The sequence below is a fragment of the Marmota monax genome, unplaced genomic scaffold, assembly GCF_021218885.2.
Source record: "Marmota monax isolate L192 unplaced genomic scaffold, Marmota_monax_Labrador192_F-V1.1 WCK01_AAM20220418_F8-fsc00004, whole genome shotgun sequence".
Taxonomy (NCBI): Eukaryota; Metazoa; Chordata; class Mammalia; order Rodentia; family Sciuridae; genus Marmota; species Marmota monax.
This window is the reverse complement of record NW_026692881.1, coordinates 9545241-9564738: the sequence shown is the minus strand read 5'-3', so window position 1 is coordinate 9564738 and position 19498 is coordinate 9545241. Positions and strand designations below refer to the sequence as shown.

The 19498-nt window shown below is 41.4% G+C and overlaps 1 protein-coding gene and 1 long non-coding RNA gene across 2 annotated transcripts; both read right to left on the bottom strand.

Annotated features, from left to right (window-relative positions):
- Window positions 1–8852: 8852 nt before the first annotated feature.
- On the bottom strand, window positions 8853–12111 carry LOC124096474 (uncharacterized). The gene is made up of 2 exons (XR_006852859.2): window positions 11925–12111; window positions 8853–9282 (listed from the first exon to the last, which is right to left on the bottom strand). It is a non-coding gene; the product is annotated as an uncharacterized LOC124096474 (long non-coding RNA).
- A 462-nt stretch (window positions 12112–12573) lies between these two features.
- Window positions 12574–19242, bottom strand: Hhex (hematopoietically expressed homeobox). Its single transcript, XM_046450457.2, has 4 exons — window positions 18793–19242; window positions 16404–16582; window positions 16075–16125; window positions 12574–13662 (listed from the first exon to the last, which is right to left on the bottom strand). Exons 1-4 carry the CDS (start codon window positions 19157–19159, stop codon window positions 13441–13443), a joined length of 819 nt encoding a protein of 272 aa, XP_046306413.1. The 5' UTR covers window positions 19160–19242; the 3' UTR covers window positions 12574–13440.
- Window positions 19243–19498: the final 256 nt, after the last annotated feature.

Below are 19498 nucleotides of genomic sequence, written 5' to 3'. Positions count from 1 at the left end.
AGAAAAACAATTTTGTATAATGCTTTGGTCCACCTAAGGAAGTTGAGACTTCTCAACAATGAATTAGCTTGAAACACATTAAAGCCAAACATGGTGGTGCACACCTGTAATCTCAGATACTCGGGAAGCTGAGGCAGGAGGATTGCAAGTTGGAAGCCAGCCTGAGCAACTTAATTCACTGTCTCAAAATAAAAAGAACTGGGAATGTGGCTCAGTGGTAGAATACTTGTCCAGCATGTGCTAGGCCCTGGTTCAGTCCCCAGCACCCCAAAAACAAAACAAAACATTCTTGGGCATCACCCACATGCAGTAGTTTTCCATCCAATGAAGGAAATTAACAAGAGCTCATGGTTTGACAATGCAGAAGACTTCAACAGGAACCACTTTTTGAGCTGTTGTGATAATAAATCAGATTTGTGCAATTTTCTCAAAATAGATAATAACCTCAAAACATCCATCTGAAGAAATAAGATCACAAAAAGAGGAAGGCAGAAGAGGATGCAAAACTATCAGAGCAGTCACAAACCTCATAAAAATTAAGTCTTGAATGTGAAAAGAAAAATGGGTTTCAGTGTATTTATCAGTCTGTGGGTTACCAATTAAGAAATGTTCACTAGTACAAACAGATTTTTAACCTTTTTGTTTACCTAACCTTTTGTAAACCTAAAGTAAATAACATCATTAGCTCCAGTGGTCTCTCCTCTTTGACAGACAATATCTATAATTCTTAAGAAAGTGGGCTTGAGAGTGAGATAACCTTGGCTTTAATCCTAGACCTACCACCAGATCTGTAACCCTGGACAAATTGCTTAGCCTGTCAAATGCAGATGTGCACATCTACGGTACAGAATTGTATTATTCAGAACAGAATTGCACAACTCTGTTATATAATTCATCACACAGATTATATAACACAATGTATGCTAAGGTTCATAATAGTATCTAGCATATAATCAGCTCTTAGCCAAAACAATCTTGAAAAAGAACAAAGTGGAAAAACTCATACTTCCCAATTTCAAAATTATTACAAAGATACAGTAACCAAAATAGTGTGGGACTAGCATAAGGATAGAGCTAACGACCAATAAACTAGAATGAAAAGTCCAGACACAAATCCATACATCTATTTTCTTTTTTTTTGTTTTGTTTTTGTTTTTTGGGCAAGAGTCACATGGGCCAATTTATTGTAGATAAATATACATATCTATCTTTCTATTCTATCTATTTATCTATCTCTCTTTCTCTTTCTCTCTCTCGCTTTCATTTTTCCATAAAGAATATTAACACACATACACACACACACACACACACCCCAAAGGGGAATCAGGGATTCAGAATCAAGAGATAGAGTGGTTAGATAACCTTGGCTTGAATCCTAGACCAGATCTGCAACCCTGGACAAATTGCTCGGACCAACTGATTTTCAGCAAGGGTGCCAACATCATTCAATAGTGCCAACATCATTCAAAAAGAATCTTTCTAAGTGGTGTTCAGACAACTGGATACCTGCATACAAAAGAATCATGTTGATCCCTGCTTCATGCCATAGCCAAAACTTAAAACTGATCAACAGCTAAAATATAAGAATGAAAATCATAAAACTCTTAGAAGAAATCATAAGGGTAAATCTTTATGACCTTATATTTGGCAATGGATTCTTAGATGTGACACCAAAAGCATGAGCATCAACAAATAAGACTTCATCAGAACAAAAACTTGCCAGGCATGGTGGCACGTGCTTGTAACCCAGCAGCTCAGGAAGCTGAGACAGGAGGATCTGGAGTTCAAAGCCAGCCTCAGCAACTCAGTGAGACCCTGTCTCAAAATGAAAAATAAGAAGGACTGGGGATGTGGTTCAGTGGTTAAGCGCCCAGGGGTTTGCTCTCCGGTACCAAAAAACAAAACTAAAAATTTTTGTACATCAAAGGACATTATAACAAAACTAAATAGGACAACCTATGAAATGGGAGAAAATCATTGCAAGTTATATATCTGGTAAGGGTCTTATATCCAGAAAATGCAAAGAACTCTTACAATTCAACAACAAAAAGACAAATAACTCGATTTTTAAATAGGAAGAGGATTGGAATATATGTAGGGAGAACAGATAGTTCTACAAAGAAGATAAATAAATTGCAAGTAAGCATATAAAAGATGCTCAACATAATTATCATTAGGGAAACATAAGTTAAAACCACAATGAGATACCATTTCACATCCATGAGGAAGGCTATACTTCTAAGAAAATGGAAAAGATGTGTGAGTGAAGATAGGGAAATTAGAATTCTTGTACATTGCTGATGGGCATGTAAAATAGTGCAGTAAAAATGGAATACAATTTGGCAGTTCCTCAAAAAGTTGAATATAGAATTACCATATGATCTAGGAATTCTACTCCTTAGTATATACCCCAAATAACTGAAAACAGATGCTCAAATAGATACTTGTTCACACATATTCAGAGCAAAAAACCAAACAGCCCCATCAACTGAAGAAAGGATAAACAAACTTTGGTATATTCATACAATTGAATATTATCCAGTCATCAAAAGGAATGAGATACTGATATGTGCTACAACTTGGATGAACCTTGAAATATTGTGCTAATGCATTAGAAACTAAACACAAAAGATCATATATTGTATTATTCAATTTATATGAAATTCCCAGAATAGGTAAATCCTAAGATATAAAAAGCAGCTGGTGGACTGGGGTTGTAGCTCAGTGGTAGAGCACTTACCATGCATGAGACACTGGGTTCTATCCTCAGCACCACATAAAAATAAATCAATAAAGATATTGTGTTCATCTACAACTAAAAAAAAAATTTTAAAAAAGCAGCTAGTGGGGCCAGAGGCTGGACAGAACACAGAAACCTACAGACAGTCGGTTTTATTTTAGAGAAATAGAAATGTTTTGGAAGTAGATAAAGGTGATGGCTGTACAACATTATGAATGTAACAAATGCCATGGAATTTTTTAGTCTTAAGTGGTTCATTTTATACCATGTAAATTTCATTTCAATAAATTTTTAAAAATTAATGAGTATGAATTATAAAAGAAAAACTATTGAGGACATTAATAACGATTTAAAGAAATGGGGAAAATACAAGCCTTCAGTAAGTGTTAGCTATTTTTTTTAATCTAAGTTTTTTTTTTTTCCTAGTACAATGCTGAAGTGACTTAATTTAAAATATGAATGGACTGGAGGGCAAGACTTGACCCTGCATGTCAGAGACTTCAGCCAAGGACACACATAAAGCTTCCTAAATTCTATGCTTATCAAATTTGGTGCTTTGTTTGTTTGACAGTCCTTTCATCTATAGTGCAAGAGGCAGGAACAGCAAGACCCAGACACAGTAGAATCTGATGCAGAGCTAGCGATTGCCATTTAAAAGCCAGCCCACACCTTAGAAGGAAGAGAAAGCTGATTATCTGTTGGGAGGACCAGAGACTCTCCTCCTTCTATAGCAAAAAGTAAATTCTAATCCTAGCCTAGCCAAGAGGCGCACTCACTGTAGGAACCAATTATAAGCACATTGCAATTAGCCCAGAAACTCATGTGTTTTCAGACATCTAATGAAAGAAAAGGGATAAAAAGGAATGATTGTGGAATTAATGGGACAGTTGGTTAGATATTTGAGGGGAAATAAATTTTTTTGGTTCCTCACTTGATACTGTGGAGCCAAATAAATTCTAAGTAGATTAACCATCAAGTGGAAAGTGGGGAGGAGGAAGGAGAAGAGTCTTAAAGGAAGGGTTTTTGTTCTATTTGGTTTTTGTTTTTGTTGTCTGTTTATTTTCTAATGCAGGCAGGTGTTGATTTGTTCTCTGAATGAAGAAAGCCTTTAGCCTTAAGAGAAATGGAAGCAATCATAGAGGGGACATCATTACACTTGACAACACAAAAATTTTCAGTTTTTCTAGATTGAAAGTAGAAGCACAATTTTTAATAAATGTGAAATCTTTTGCAATAACTTGGAGGCAGAAGCTCATCTCCTCCAACAAAAAGAGTTCAAATGAAACTCTAAGGAAAGGACTAAGACACAAAAGTCAAAATGCTAAAGGAGAAAAAGAAATAGCAAGAGTTAGCATACAACACAATTCAACCTTATAATAAAAGACATGGAATACAAAACAAATATAATTCTTCCCCACAATTAAGAAAATTAGGAAAGGAGTATTCCCCAAATAACCAAAATGAGGCAGCTGGTGGGGCCAGAGGCTAGACAGAACACAGAAACTCACTTACTGAAATGATAGAACTTTCTCCAGAAATCATTTCACAGTATTTATCAAATATTCATCCCTTTTGGATTAATGAACCATTTTCTATTAGTGCACTCTAGAAGAAATTGGACTGAAATGGTGGCAATTGTGCTAATGTTCTTTAAGAAACTATAACTACAAACCAGTGCAGGGGCTGGGAGTATAGCTCAATGGTAGGGTGCTTGCCCAGTGTGGGCAAAACCCTGGATGGATCTCTTGTAAACACACACACACACACACACACACACACACACAAAACTCAACAAAGGAATTATGGTATCGGTACGTGAGAACACATTATGCAACTACTAAAATCATATTTAGAAAAGAATATATTTACATAAAATATTAGCATTTTTAAAACAAGAAATAAAATTGCATGTTCAGTGTAATCTCAATGATGATAAAATATAGAGTGAATGGGCAATATCTCTCTGGATAAAAAATACATATACCTCAATTCCACTTCTAAGATTTTGTGATAAATATGCCAGAGCAGACATGAAACATACAAGATATTTATTGTAACATTGTTTGTAGTAGCATCAAAATGGACAACAAATGGGTTAGAATTCAGACATGAAATGACATAAAATGCAACCAGCCAAGAGTGGTGGGGGTAACACCTCATTCTATATTAATACTATATCTATATTGATACGGAGTGATCTTCAAGATCTATTGCTCAATGAAAAAAGCAAGATGTAGGGGGAAAAAGTATAGTCCATAATCATTTGCATTGAGGAGAAGGAGCTAGTCACAAGTGTGCTCACCTAAAACACACACACATACACACACACACACATATATGTGTGTTTATATATGTATTTATATATATGTATGTGTACATATACATTTTATTTATTTATTTATTTATTTATTGGTACCAGAGATTTAATCCAGGGGAGCTTAACCACTGAGCTACATCTCTGGATCTTTTTGCATTTTATTTAGAGACAGGGTCTCACTAAGTTGCTTAGGGCCTCACTAAGATGCTGAGGCTGGCTATGAACTCGAGAACCTCCTGCCTCAGCCTCCCAAGCCTCTAGGGTTACAGGTGTGCATCACCACACCTGGCTAGTCATTTGTTTCTTGACAATTTGATGTATGCCTGGTCTTTTTGCTCCGTTGCATTTATCTGTACTAAAGATTTTCAGAATAAGACATGGATCATGCCTTTTGAAAATAAGCATAGGCACTGGGAAATGATGTTTGCCAAATAATATTGTTATACCATGTGCATGTACAAATATGTAATAATGAATCCCACTATTATGTATGATTATAATGCTCCAATAAAAATATGGGAAAAAAGAAGTGTATTGTCAGAAAATGTAAACAGCATTATTTGTAAATTCTATGATACAGTTCTCACACTTAGATCTAGTATTCAAAGTAGCATAAGAGAACTCGGGGTGTGGTTCTGTAATAGAGCACTTACCTAGCATGCTCAAGGTCCTGGATTTGGCCCCCACACTGTCCACAGGAGAAGAAAAACAGCATGAAAATTCATAAAATGGGGGCTGTTATTGTAGCTAAATGGTAGAGTGCTTGCCAGGCACGTGTGAGGCACTGGGTTTGATTCTCAGGGCCGCATATAAATAAATAAAATAAAAGTCCATCGACAGCTAAAATTTTTTTTAAAATTCATACAGTGGATTACTATACAGCAGTAAACATGAACAAACAGCACAAATGAATTTTACCAACAAAAAATTAAAAAGTGGGAGATAAAAGAGAAAATACTGTCATTGTATTAAAGTTCAAAAATTAATCCACACCATTTAGAATCAGGATAATGGTGTCCTTGAGGTGGTAGATAGGGATACTGACAGAAAGGGCCTTCTAGGTGTCTGGTACTGTTCTATTTTATTACAGATTCCCAACTACATGGTGTATTTGTTTTATGGCTGCACACCTATCATTTGTGATTTTCTTGGTATGTTTGACTTTAATAAAAAGTTTCTTTCAAAATAAAATCAGGGGCTGGGGTAGGGGCTCAGTGGTAGAGTGCTTGCCTAGCATGTATGAGGCACTAGTTTCGATTCTCAACACTGCATAAAAATAAATAAATAAAATAAATGTATTGTGTCCACTTATAACTAAAAAAAATTAATAAATAAAATCAACATGCCCATCTTTTAAAAATAATTTTATTTGTTAAAAAATCTATATTTTGTAAACGTGGTGCTTTAATATTTTTAAGTAAACCACTGTGCAAATGTAAATATATTTTAGTGCTCCAGGTTCAGACAGGATGGATAATACTGAATAATATGTACCAGTAATTGCATGCTTAAATTTTCTGGTCACCATTAGCATTGTGTATTTCTTAATGCCTGAAATAATATCTAAACAAGAGGCAGCTGCTTCAAGCAAAATGGCATTTAGGTGATTTTAAAGACTTTAATGAGATCAGGTAATTGCTTGGTGAAGCTAAAAATTTTACCTTCAATTAACTAATCAACAGCACCATACATCATCATAACTATCTCACTCCCTTCCACCTACGTACCATCAAGTCAACATAGGGGAGGCAGGTGTCTAAGAAACCACTTCCTCTAGATGTCTGAACCTGCACTCAGGGGTCATATTTTGAACGTTTATTGAATTAGTCCAGTCTAATTTACAATTAATGGAAAGTCTGATGTAATGCACATTCCATAAGCAGCTAAGGAAAGCTAAAACTTTGAATCATTATGTGGAGCAAACAAACTATGTTCTCTGCAATTTATGAAATATTTTCAGAAATCATTTAAAACATCTGGGTTTCCTGTTGCCACTTGTTAAATTAATGATACTGATAAAAATAATAGTACTAACAGGCTATTCCAAATGGTGTCATTTTTCAGTCAATTGGTATATGGTAAATAAAACTCTTGACTGAAATTGAGAAGTACGAATTGGACATTGAAAGACATTGCCAAGTCTAAAGGGAAAGATGGCCAATATAAACCACAAAAACACTTCCTCTTGAATGCATGTCGGTAAAACAAAAAGGGGGGCGGGAGAACATCTTTTAGTGCTTGTTTAGGCTTAAACAGACCTACGCCTGTCTTCTCCCACAGTGACCCAAACCTGGCACAGACTATGGTATTTGTAGCCACTACTTACTGTGATTTATGCTGTGCTCCTGGAACCACTTAGGGAAGCCCTGTTTCCTTGTGGCCAAGGAATGGGACATACAATGAGGGTGCAGGGCTCAGGGAGGGAGGAAAGTGTCTCTCCTCTCTTTGGTGGGGGGGGCAAACAGCTTTCAATTTCATTCTAGTGTAATATTTTTTAAAAGCTTACTGTCTGCCAAACACCATGCTAGATACTGTCACATAACAGTAAGCCACTATGCTACTGTGTTTAGAGTCCTTTGAGGAACATGTATCAATGGGTCAGACAAAATAATAGGATACTGAACAGTTTATACAGGGCAAACATCAAATTAATGGACCAAAAGGCAGACATTTTTTAGTGCTTTGAGAATTATAAATTGTATTTTATTATGCTCATTTCCAGCAGAAAACAAGAGGAAAATGGTGCCCCAAATGGGTTAGTTTCCCAGTATATAATAGAATAAAGGGCAACATCCACAAAAGCTGCTATGACCTATTTTGTACTGCAATGCCTTCTGGATTTAATGCTAGACTTGAGTTAAGATTAAATAAAATTAAAAAAAAAAAAAAACTCAACTCTCACCAGGTACAATGGTGCACACCTGTAATTCTAGCAGCTCAGGAGGCTGAGGCAGGAAGATCGAAATTCCAAGTCAGCCTCAGCAACTTATCGAGAGACTCTGTCTCAAAATTAAAAAAAAAAAAATGGAAAAGGCTGCATTTTATTTAGAGATGGGGTCTCAATGAGTTGCTTAGTACCTTTCTTTTGCTGAGGCTGGCTTGGAACTCACGATCCTCCTGCCTCAGCTTCCCCAGCTGCTAGGATTACAGGTGAGCATCACAGCACTTAGCTCCATTTTCTATTCTTTTTTTTTTTAAGTTGTCAATGGACCTTTGTTTTAATCATTTATTTATGTGTGGTGCTGAGAATCGAACCCAGTGCTTCGCACATTCGAGGCAAGTGCTCTACCACTGAGCCACAACCCCAGCCCCCATTTTCTATTCTTTTTAAAAAAATTTTTTTAGATGTTGATGGATCTTTATTTTATTCATTTATTTAAATGTGGCACTGAGAACCAAACCCAGGGCCTCATACATGCTAGGCAAGTGCTCTACCATTGAGCCACAACTCCAGCCCCCATTTTCTTCATGGGGAAATAAGCTGAATGAGGAAAAGGAATCATAAGAGGGAGGTGGAATATAGGGGAAAGGGAATGAATAAAAAGAAAAATAGAGAGAAAAGATGGAATGGCATAATTAAACTATCAAAGAAAAAATAAAAACAAGGTGAGACAAACTCAATAGGCATCTCTCTTCTTGCAGGTATTTATGAATATGGGGAGGAAACCCTTTACCATGAACTCTTTTCTGTGTTCATCTGAGATGTGTTTTCAGAGAGTGAGATTTGAGAGGCAGGGGATGGGTCTGCTAAATTCCAGAGACTGGCCTCCAATTCAAGATCTTGTCTCAACCTCCTGAGTAGTTGACATTACAGTGGGCACCACCATGCCCAACTGGAGATTTTTTAATATTTAAGATTTTTCAATAATATCAACCTCCCTTTCAAATTAAAAAGTATTCTAATTAATGGTTAGAAAATATGCATTCAACAACAATGACAAAAATTAAATGGGAAGCAGCTCCGCTGGCTTTCATATGGAAAATCGCCTGAAGTTGGCAATGACTTTTCTTTTTTTCTTTCATCATCTTGGTCTTTTTTAAACCGCTACACAGGAAAGTGTTCGTTCGCCTCGAAAACCTCATGGGCGACCGCCTGCCGGATGCTCCAAAGTCAAGATCCTCCACAGACAGGAAATGCCTTTGCCAGCTCCAAGGTCTCCTTGGCTCTCCATTGTCTGCAGAGATCTGTGTACATCCGACTTCTGAAGAGGTTTCCCGCCTGTAACTGTGAATCAAAGAGCTGTCTCAAAAGAAGGGAATCACTGCGGCTTTTTAGCTTTGGGGCTAACACTTGGCGCCTGCTGGGTGCCAGGTATTGATGCCTACTCTCAGGTCTGCTGCCCACAACTCCAGGAACTGAGGGTTGGAGGCTGAGAATTGTTTGCCAAGGGTGCTCCACACCTGCCCCACCCACACCAGCAAGGGGCTTGCAGGGGACCCCATCTGTTTTTCTTCCATCCCAGCTCTTATCCAGGAAAATATCTGTGGAGAGGAATTTCCTACAACCATATTGAAAGGGTAGCTGGTGTTCTAAGATCTTGGAGCTCAGATACTTGGGTAAATAGGAGGACTCTGCAAAGTGCTTCTCAGTGCAACTTAACAACAGAACCAAAAAAGTATCAAAGGACAAAATTAGATGAGATGCTTTCAGAATGCATCTGGAATTTCATAAAACCCAAAGGGATGAAAGGTAAAAATGTTAGTAGAATATGTTATTATTTTGACCACAAGATACCAAACTCCTAACCATTTTCAAGCATCTGGGTGATTATTTACTTTTCTACATTCTGTCCCATGTTATCCAGAGTCACATGAATATGACCTCCAATCACAGATTTAAAGAATTATTAATTAGTAGATTTTAAAGAGAAATTAAAAGGGTGAGCTGTTGAGTTCATGTTCTCTTCCACAAGGAAGTATAACTAGACTGGGAAGTTTGGATCTGCCCCCAGCAACATGCATTTCTCGCAAAGTCCAAATATTCATGTTTTCTTGAATCCCTGTCCTGTTCCCACTAAGAAGAATATTCACAGTAATAAGCCCACAAACAAAAAGCTTGTCAGAAATATTGAAAGAGAATAGGTACTTTCACTATCAGAGATGGTTTCCTCTTTTCCCACAAGATGTCTTATCAGCTTTCACCCGAGAAAACCATAAAGAGCAAGAAAAAGAAACCTTATGCAATAGTTCTCTAAATAAAATACTATACAACAGGCTAGTCATCCCTAAAAGTGATGTTGTTTAAAGAGTCAAAGTACATCATCCAACAAAATCAATATCCTATTAAGTTAGAAAGTTTTCTGAATATCAAAGACCAACGAACTGAATAACTGAAAGTATGAGTACATGACCCAGGGGATTAATCACACACTGTCATGATGAAATTAGGGCAATTCTTCCAATCATTAACGTTTTGCTTACAAAAATGTGCTTTTCTATTTGACTTTCTGCTAAATGATAACCGTTTTCAAGTTGAATCTCCTGATAAAAAGAGTTAAAAACAAGACAGGAGTTGTGCTGTAAAGGTCATACATGCCGCTTCAACATGAAATAGCCAAAAGACAAACAAATGAAAAATGCCTGGATTGTAGGAAGAATTTGTAAATATTCATTGGCAGTCTCTAGTGGGGCACTATAGAAGAGTTAGAGCCAACCTGTGTCCTTGGGAGTACTGAACCTCCTCCACTTAACATGCTCTTGATTCTGAAGGACATGTTTAGATTCAGATGAGCAATTTGAAGGGAGCTGGGGTTAGCTTTAAACTTGGTTTCAGGGAAGTGTCTACTTTAAAACAAGAATTCTCAAGTTTTCTAGTGTCAATCAATACATAAGCTGGTATTTCTCTACTTAATAGTTATGATACAGTTACTCCTAAGAATAAACATTAACTAGAGGTTATCTCTGGGAGCAAAACACACAAATTACAGCATTACTTTAACTCAATATCGGATCCACAAGCCTCCTATTCTCCAAAAATCTGATACAGACAGTTGCTTTTTCAGACAAGACTGATTGTGACCTTTGAAACCTTGATGTAACCTGTTAGGCAGAGTCAGGAGCTTGGAGCCTGCAGCCCATGGGAAGGAACACTCTCCCACGGGCTGGCTACTTTCGGCTCCAACACTGAGTACAAATGAGGAGTAGGGGGAATAATAAAGAGCATAAACTGAATTGGGGATTGGGAAGCAAGAAGAGGTCACGTAAATCAAGTAGGCCATCTTTGTTTTACAGATGAGAGAACTCAGGCCAAAGACTAAAACTGCAACTCAACTCTTCAAACATCCAGGCCTATCCACACCTCTCCACTTAAGGACCAGGGTTCATTTTCTCAGAAATCTAGTTCACCTGCAATTCCAGGGTCCTACCTGGAATCTAAGAACACAGGATGTGACAACCACTAAGAGCAGTGACTTTTTCAGTCTTCACCTGAGTGTCGCTGTCTGGAGAGCCACAGCCCTGTCAGCCAGGTCAGGGATAGGGTCATTCTGTTACAGGCCCTCACCACAAAAACTAGAGTACTCTATAGAGGCCAAGGCTAGAGGTAGAGGTTTCCAGCTCTCTCTCTAGAAGTCTCTCAAGATTTTCCGGGAATGTCAGAGACCCAACGGCTCAGCTAGGCAGGTAGATGGATGAGGGCTAGCAACCAGGACTGTCAGAAGTCTCAACCCACAGCCACCTTCACCTCAGCAATATCATTCTCCCCCATCTCACAATAACCCATCCTGAACCCTGAACCCTCCTCTACTCGGCTATCAAGCCTCACTCCCACCCACTTCCCTCTGTTCTCTCCCTCTCAGACCCTCATCTCCCAGTCTAGAGTAGCTTTGAGGGAAGCAGGCAAGAGTGGAGGAGAAGTACTGGCCTCACCTGCTTCTTCATGGTAGGAGCACCCTAGAAAAGTGGCTTTCAGAGTGTGCGCTCTGGGTCAGTAGCTTCGGCATCACCTGGACATTTGTAGGTATGCAATTCCCGCTCCCACCCTACACCTACCAAACGGTAGGGATGCGGCGGGAGTGTGTGACCACCTGCTGTTCCTCCCGCCGGGGGTCCCCAATCCCCCGACAGCTCCTCCCCACCCCCACCCCCGGCCTCGCCACAACGCCAAGCGGGCTCCAGAGCCTCGGCCGCTCAGGGATGACGCAGTGTTGACTCACACCGGTCAAGGACAGCGGCCGGGGCCAGCCCGGCAGCGGAAGCTAATCGATGGGGCGCAGGCGGTCCCGCGCTCCGCCGCGAGCCACCTCGGTCCAGGGCTCCTCCCGCCACCCGCAGCTCGCGGGTCTGCGAATAGGAGCCGCCCCCTGCCCCCGAAACTTACATGTCCCCGGGTCCCCAGCAAACATCTTAAGAAAGGCTCAAACTCGTGTCCCAGGCGACCCCCGCTGGCCCACTCCCCGAGCGCTAGGAGCTGGAGCCCCAGCAAGCTCAGCGCCCAGCACCGCTCTGCACCCGGGGCGCTTTAAGGGAAGATGTGGGTTTTGTTTTGTTTTTTTAAACCAAAGAAGGAGACGTCCGACAAGGTCAGTCGTCCCATGGACGGGTTTATTTTATAAACAAGTAATTCATTAAAAAACAAAACAACATTTTGGTCATTTTTTTACAGTGACAATTCTATATACACACTTTATAGACATTGTTTGATATAAAACACAATATCTACAATCTACTTACACTTAACCTGCGAGTTCTAGTTTATCTGTGATTAATCACCAGCGAGTCAGTTTCTCTGCCTGTAGGACGGTACTGTATCCCCTTAACACTTTGGTCAAATGGATACTAAATGACGGTGCAAAACAACCATTTAGGTCTAGTCTTATCAATTCTTGCTTTTGAAACAAAAGGAACACACATCCCAAGACAACAGATGGCTTTGGATTTAAGGCAGCAGTGCAAGAATGTCATAGAAAAGTAAAGAATGTCTCTTTTTTATAGTATTCCAAGGCTGCCTGAAAGTTGGGCCCCCTTTCCAAGGCGTACCTATGAATTTGGGGTATTTCTTTGCTTTCTCATTAAGTAGGATGTAGACACAGATTATGAAAAGTTTTCAAGAAAAAAAAACTATTAAAGTTATAACTTAAAAATTTAACAAAAGTTCAAAATTATTTTTTATAAATAGAAATATCAATTTACTTCTTTAAAAAATGGGGGTGAATTTAGTCACTTTATCAAAACAACCTAAAATCAGTACATATGCCATTGGTTAAGTCAAAATTAAGGTTTCAATGTAGGTTTGTTAATTAGTCAGTGCACCAAATATTTTAGGTTTCCAGAACACCAGAAAATTGATTTCCCTTTTTCACATAGCTTTCTAGTTCTTCTGTGTTTTCTGTAGCAAAATGTTATTTCCCATCCAATTTTCTGAACATGCTAATGCCAGTGATCATCATCCAGTGTTAAAATAGCCTTTATCTCCCTCGATGTCCACTTCCTGATCAGAATCCTCAGAAATCTCTGAATCAAGGTCTTCCTGGGAGGCAGGGGAGGGTGAACAATGAGAACTATCCAAAGAAGCACCTTTATTCTGTTCACTGGATAAGTCTTGCCTCTGCTCACAGGGATTGTCCAAACTTTCCAGTTCATCCTTTTTATTGCTTTGAGGGTTCTCCTAAATGAAGGGAATGAAAATGGAGATTGGTAGGATCTTGAAATATGAAGAGGCATAAATCAAAATGACTTTTCATCCAGCACCATCCTTTCAATATTTTATTTATCAAATGTCTTCAGCTATAGGGGCTGGGGTGGTGGCTCAGTGGTAGAGTGCTCGCCTAGCATGCATGAGGCACTGGGTTTGATCCTCAGCACCACATAAAAACACACTAATGTATCCACCTAAAACTAAAGATACATAAATAAATAAATAAATATTTAAAAAAATGTTTTAAAAATACTTCAGCTGTAATCTTTTTACTTAGAAAATACATACTTGGGGGGCTGGGGTTATAGTTCAGCGGTAGAGCACTTGCCTCGTGCATGTGAGGCACTGGGTTAGATCCTCAGCACCACATAAAAATAAATAAAATATTTTAAATAAAGATATTGTGTCCATCTTTAAAAAAAAAACTTTTCTTTAAAAAAAAAGAAAATACATACTTGGGATTCCTCATTTGAAGGAGAAGCTTGTCACTTCAGAGAAAGATATACTCTTATAAGACTATCAGTCACAAATATAAGGTATTATAGCAGTGAAACACTTAAAACCAGCCCTGACCCATGTTCTCAAGAGTCTTAAAAGCTTAGGGGGAAACCTCAGATCCCCCATTTTTTAAATACTTCAAACTTGGGCTAGCACTCAGTGGTAGAGTACTTGGTAACACATGTGAAACCCTAGGTTTGAGCCTCAGCACTGCATAAAAATAAATAAAATACAGGTATTGTATCATCTCCAACTCAAAAATAAAAAAAGATTTAAATACTTGAAGTTCTCTAGACATTTTAAGAATAAGAATGTTAAAAGCTAGGGGTATATCATGTGTAAATCCCTGAGTTCTATAACACACACACACACACACACACACACACACACTGAAGTAATTAATGATGAATTAAGAAAAAAATAAATTATTAACTATTAGACTGAATTCCTTTTCAACCATTTTCTGGAGCAAATTCATGAACATCTACACACACAAATCATGGATGGCAAAGAAAAAATACAGAACTTGAAGAATGCTGCCAACTAATAAGAGAAACAATTAACTACAATTTGCTTAAAATCTGAGTCGAATTTCTGAAAAATCTTCCCATATTATGTAGAAACTAGAAGTCCCTGGCAAGCCAGGTGTGACAGTGTGCACCTGTAATCCCAGCAGCATAAGGATCACAAGTTCAAAGCCAGCCTGAACAGTTTAGTGAGGCCCTAAGCAACTTAGTGAGACCCTATCTCAAAATAAAAAGGGATGGGGATGTGGCTCAGCACTTGAGCACCTCTGGGTTCAATCCCTAGAAATGAAAAGGAAGAACGCCTCTAGGTACACTATAGCCAAGTCTTTGAATAAAAACTAAATATATCAGTGAATTTTTAATTCTGAGTTTGTCTAAAATGGATATAAATATTACACAGGGACATCATGATATACTAAGTGTTTTGAAAACATATACTAAGTTTTTTTGAGTAATATATTCATCAAATTTGCAATTACATAACAAGGTCAGCAACTGAGAGGAAATCTGTGAATCTTTTAAATCATGTTAGAATAATGAAATTACAGGAATTTTATTTTCTGTTTCAGAATAGCCTTTGGGATATCATCTTGTTTTAATAAAAAAGAAATAATTAATAAATTTTAAAATACACATTAAATTTTCCCACTCACATTGTTTCAATGTATTGTATTTATTATTTAAAAGCATATATACATTGGCAAATAAACAACTCATCAATTGTCAGACAACTTTGAAACATCAGGAATAGGACATTAAAAAAAAAACCCTTTAGCTTTAAGTCAATAGAGCTTCTTTAAAAACTGAATTAGCCTTTACTTGGATGTTTTCTTGTATGTTTAATATTCATTTTAAGAGCTAGCCTTAGCAGAAAAATAATTTTAAACTCTTTGATATTTAATTATTCTAAAAAACAGTGCAAACAAGACTTAAAAGTGTTTGTTTCCTTCTATTTACCCTTGAGTTCTGCCTGGTTTTATTATGGCTGTGTAAATAAAAGAAACAATTTTCTCCCAAAGATAACTGCTTAAGTCATTTACTGTCAATTACTTTATCTTTCCTGCGTTAATTAGATAAACAACATATGGGGGTTTATAAAACAATTAGCTGGGAGTTTTACTAGCCAGTGTGTGAAAACCTAAGCATAATTGATATAGGACCTGCATTAGGTGCTTTTAGCATTACTGCCACCTGAGCAACTCATCCTGAATTTCAGCAGGACTATTTGTCTTTTTAATCAAGGTGAAGAGGTTAAATAGTCTCTCAAATGACTTTTGCATACAACCCATAACAGGCCTCGCATTGAGATAACATGATACAAATATTTATTTCCATAGAAACGGAATCATGTCGATACCTGCTTTAGTCTTCTCCATTTAGCTCGTCGATTCTGAAACCAGGTTTTGACCTACAAGAGAAGAAAGAAATAAAGAGGGGGACACAAACAAACAAACACACACACACACACACACACACAAAAAAAAAAAAAACCAAACTTGCAAAGAGCCCAGAATCCCGAGGGACCAAGGGAGGCCAGGGACAATGTGTGCAGACCCGACCTCCCGGGGTTGAACCGAGTCGGACCTTGCCGGAGCGCACAGTGGCTTCAGCCCGTCCACTGCTCTCTTCAGCCTTGATGACCCCAGCCCCAGCAGCCTGCGGCGGGAGGAGACCCAAATAGCCTACCTGTCTCTCGCTGAGCTGCAGCATCTTGGCCAGACGCTTCCGCTCGGGCGGGGAGAGGTATTTCTGGGTCTCGAACTTCTTCTCCAGCTCGATGGTCTGGTCGTTGGAGAACCTCACCTGGCCGCCTTTCCTTTTATGCAGAGGCCTCTGTAAGAAGGGACTCCAGAGCAAGGGTTTGCCTGCGAGCAAGGAGAGCGGCAGTTAGCGAAGGCTCTGGAGCGGCCTAACCAAACCCCGGACCTGCCTGGCTCAAGGGGTGACAAGGTGAGGAATGAGAAGCCAGGAGACCACGCAACAAGAAGCGCGTAACGGGAGCCCAACACGCTCCCACTAATCTTCCCCAACACACAGACACACAGAGCTACAGAGGACACATAGCAACCATAACACCTATGTCTAAGATACAAACACAAATGTTTTAATCTCCAAAAGAATGCCCAGTACAGGCTGCGCTTAGAACACCACGACGCGCTTTCACCTGTCGCTCTTGAATTTATGCACAACTTTTTTATACCCGTAAGTCCTCTCCCATAGTGAACCGCACTTTCCAATTATCCGAATAAGTGCGTTTTGGGGAGGAGCGGGGTTGGGACACCATCCAAGGTAATGCTGCGCGAGAACGGCTCAGGCTCAGGCCCAGGCCCGCGCCGAGTTCGACGCACACGTGGATCCTCCAATCCTGGCCCCAGGGGGCCGTGGCCTCCTCTGATTTCACACCCGACCCGCGGGGGCGGCCAGTTAGAGCCACGCCGTGGGCTATGGCAACATTTCCGTCAATGTGTTTCCTGTTGGTCTATCTCAAAAAACCCTTTGCTTCCTCCTGCACGGTCCCAACAGTAACCCAAGGAAACCCAGGGCGCGCTTTGTGAAAACGTTCGCCCCCAGACCGGCCCTTCTGAGGGTCTGTCTCCCTCTGGGCCTAGCAGAAGAGCAGAGCTACACCGGGGCCCTTGGCACCAAATCCTGGAGGCTGGAATTTTGAAAATACAAATATAATAGCCTAAAAAAAAAAAAAAGCTGTAAGACACATATACCAAAATTCTGACGGTGAAAAGGAAAAGTGGAGGACTGAGCTAAAGATCGCGCTTAATAACACTGACATTCAAATGTTAATTGTCGGGGCTGGAGTTGTGGCTGAGTGGTAGAGCACTTGCCTGGCATGGGTAAGGCCCTGGGTTGGATCCTCAGCACCTCATATGAATAAATAAATGTAATACAAGATCCACTTACAACTAAAATATATTTTTTAAAAATGTTAATTGTCTCTGGGGTTCCTACTGAATCTGCCAATAACAGTTGATTTAAAACCCTGGTGGCCCTAGGCAAGGCGCCCGTTTCCTTATTTACCCTAGGGCTTTAGACCCCAGAGGCGCCAAGGGCCACCGGAACCCAGTCACTTATTTCTCAGGCACCCCACCCCCTGCACTGAGGGGACAAGTCCCACAAATTCTATGTGCCCAGAGTGTCCACATTGCCCTTCCTAACTGGTGCCCGGGGTCTGCATCTTCCTACTCCAAAGAGTTGTCTGTCAGTCCGTCCGTCGGTGTGTCTGCAGGCCTGCGCCTAAACGCTTTGAAAGCTGGCATTGTTTTTTCGAGATTTTGCTTGCGTCAGGCTTCAGACTGGTGCAAAACAGCCTCGAAAAAAAAAAAAATAGGAAGCAACTGGTTATTTTAGCTGCCATAAAGTCACATCCCACACAGAGGAAATGAACAATATCAGAAAAACGGATCCCGGCTATCAGAAGTCGAGTGTTTCCTGAATTTGTCTGTATTGAGGATGTCGATAAAATAATCAGCAGCGTGCACTACTCCGGGGGAAGGGTCTGCTTCGTGCAGCCAGGAAAACACTTAACAGCTTCTGAAACCAGATTTACTCCTATCGAGAACTCAAGATTTCCTGTATGAACGGAAAGGGTCAGGCTCTTTCACTACACAAGCTTGTTGAACCAAGTCCAGCCCCGTAACCACCCGGGGCCCAGCAGTTATCCCTGTCCCGCAGAGGCCGGCCCAGGACGCCTCAACACCCTCCTCCCCGTCCCTTTCCTTAAGAGGCACCACCCCGGACTACATGCGCGGCCCAGGGCTATCCTCCTCCGCTAGCCCCGGCGGCAGCGCCCGAAGTCTCAGCCAGGCCCGAGTGCCCCGACGCCTGCAAGGTGCAGGAAAACCAATCTGAGTCACTGTGCGGTCAGCCCCGGCTGCGCGATGCCGGTGCCCGCGCCTCCTGTCCCTGCGCGCGCCCGAGAGCCGCTTTTCAATAGCTTTTGCCACAACTTTCTATTGCCTCTCCCCTCCGCCCCCGCCGACTCCCGGGCGCTGCCACCTGCCGGGTGGCGCCTTCCCAGCCGTCGCCCCGACTTGGCCTCACTGTGACCTGGCCGCCTTACCCAGGGGGTCGTGGCGAAGCAAGGCGTGCGTGTAGTCGTTCACTGTCCGCGGGAAGGGGTATAGAGGACCTCCGAAGCCACCAGGGCCGTAGGCGGCGGCCAGCGCAGCGGCGGGGTGGTGCGAGAAGGCGGGATGGATCGGCGTGGGCTCGTACACTGGGGTCCGGTAGGAGGACACGAGGCTGGTGAAGGAGGAGTTGGGGGACGGCAGCGTGGGGGTGGGCGTGGGAGCGGCAGGCCCACGGCCCAGAATGTCCTCGATGTAGAACGGCGTCGGGTGAGCAGGCTGCAGCAGCGGCGTGGGCGCGTACAGCGGCACCCCCACGGCGCCCGCCGCGGCCGGCGGCCCGGGGTGAGGGTACTGCATAGCTCCGCTGCGCTCCGGCCCCTCGGAGAGCTGCCCGCCCGCACCGCGGCGCTACATTTATCCGCGCTCCGAACTCCCGGCGATAGGCTCCGCGGGCCACGGGGTGGGGCCCGCTCACTGGCCCCTTCCTGCCGCCAGGCCCTGCGGCCAATGGCGCGGGGACCTAAGAGCCGCCTCCCGCCCCCATCCCTGGCCCGCCCCCGCCGGCCGAGCTCCCCGCCCCCGGGACTCGCCGGTTCCCTGGCTTCTGGGACCCTGTGCCCAGGTGACCCGCCACCACCATTGCCACTGAATCTCCGACACCCTTGCCGGGGACCCCCTCCAGGAAAGCCGGGCAGC

Coding starts and splice junctions, on each gene's coding strand:
- Hhex (XM_046450457.2), bottom strand. CDS start 19,159: ATGCAGTACCCTCACCCCGGGCCGCCGGCCGCGGCGGGCGCCGTGGGG. Junction 16,126..16,403: donor TGCAGCTCAGCGAGAGACAG/GTAGGCTATTTG, acceptor CTTCTCTTGTAG/GTCAAAACCTGGTTTCAGAA. Junction 13,663..16,074: donor AATGGAGAAGACTAAAGCAG/GTATCGACATGA, acceptor CCCTTCATTTAG/GAGAACCCTCAAAGCAATAA.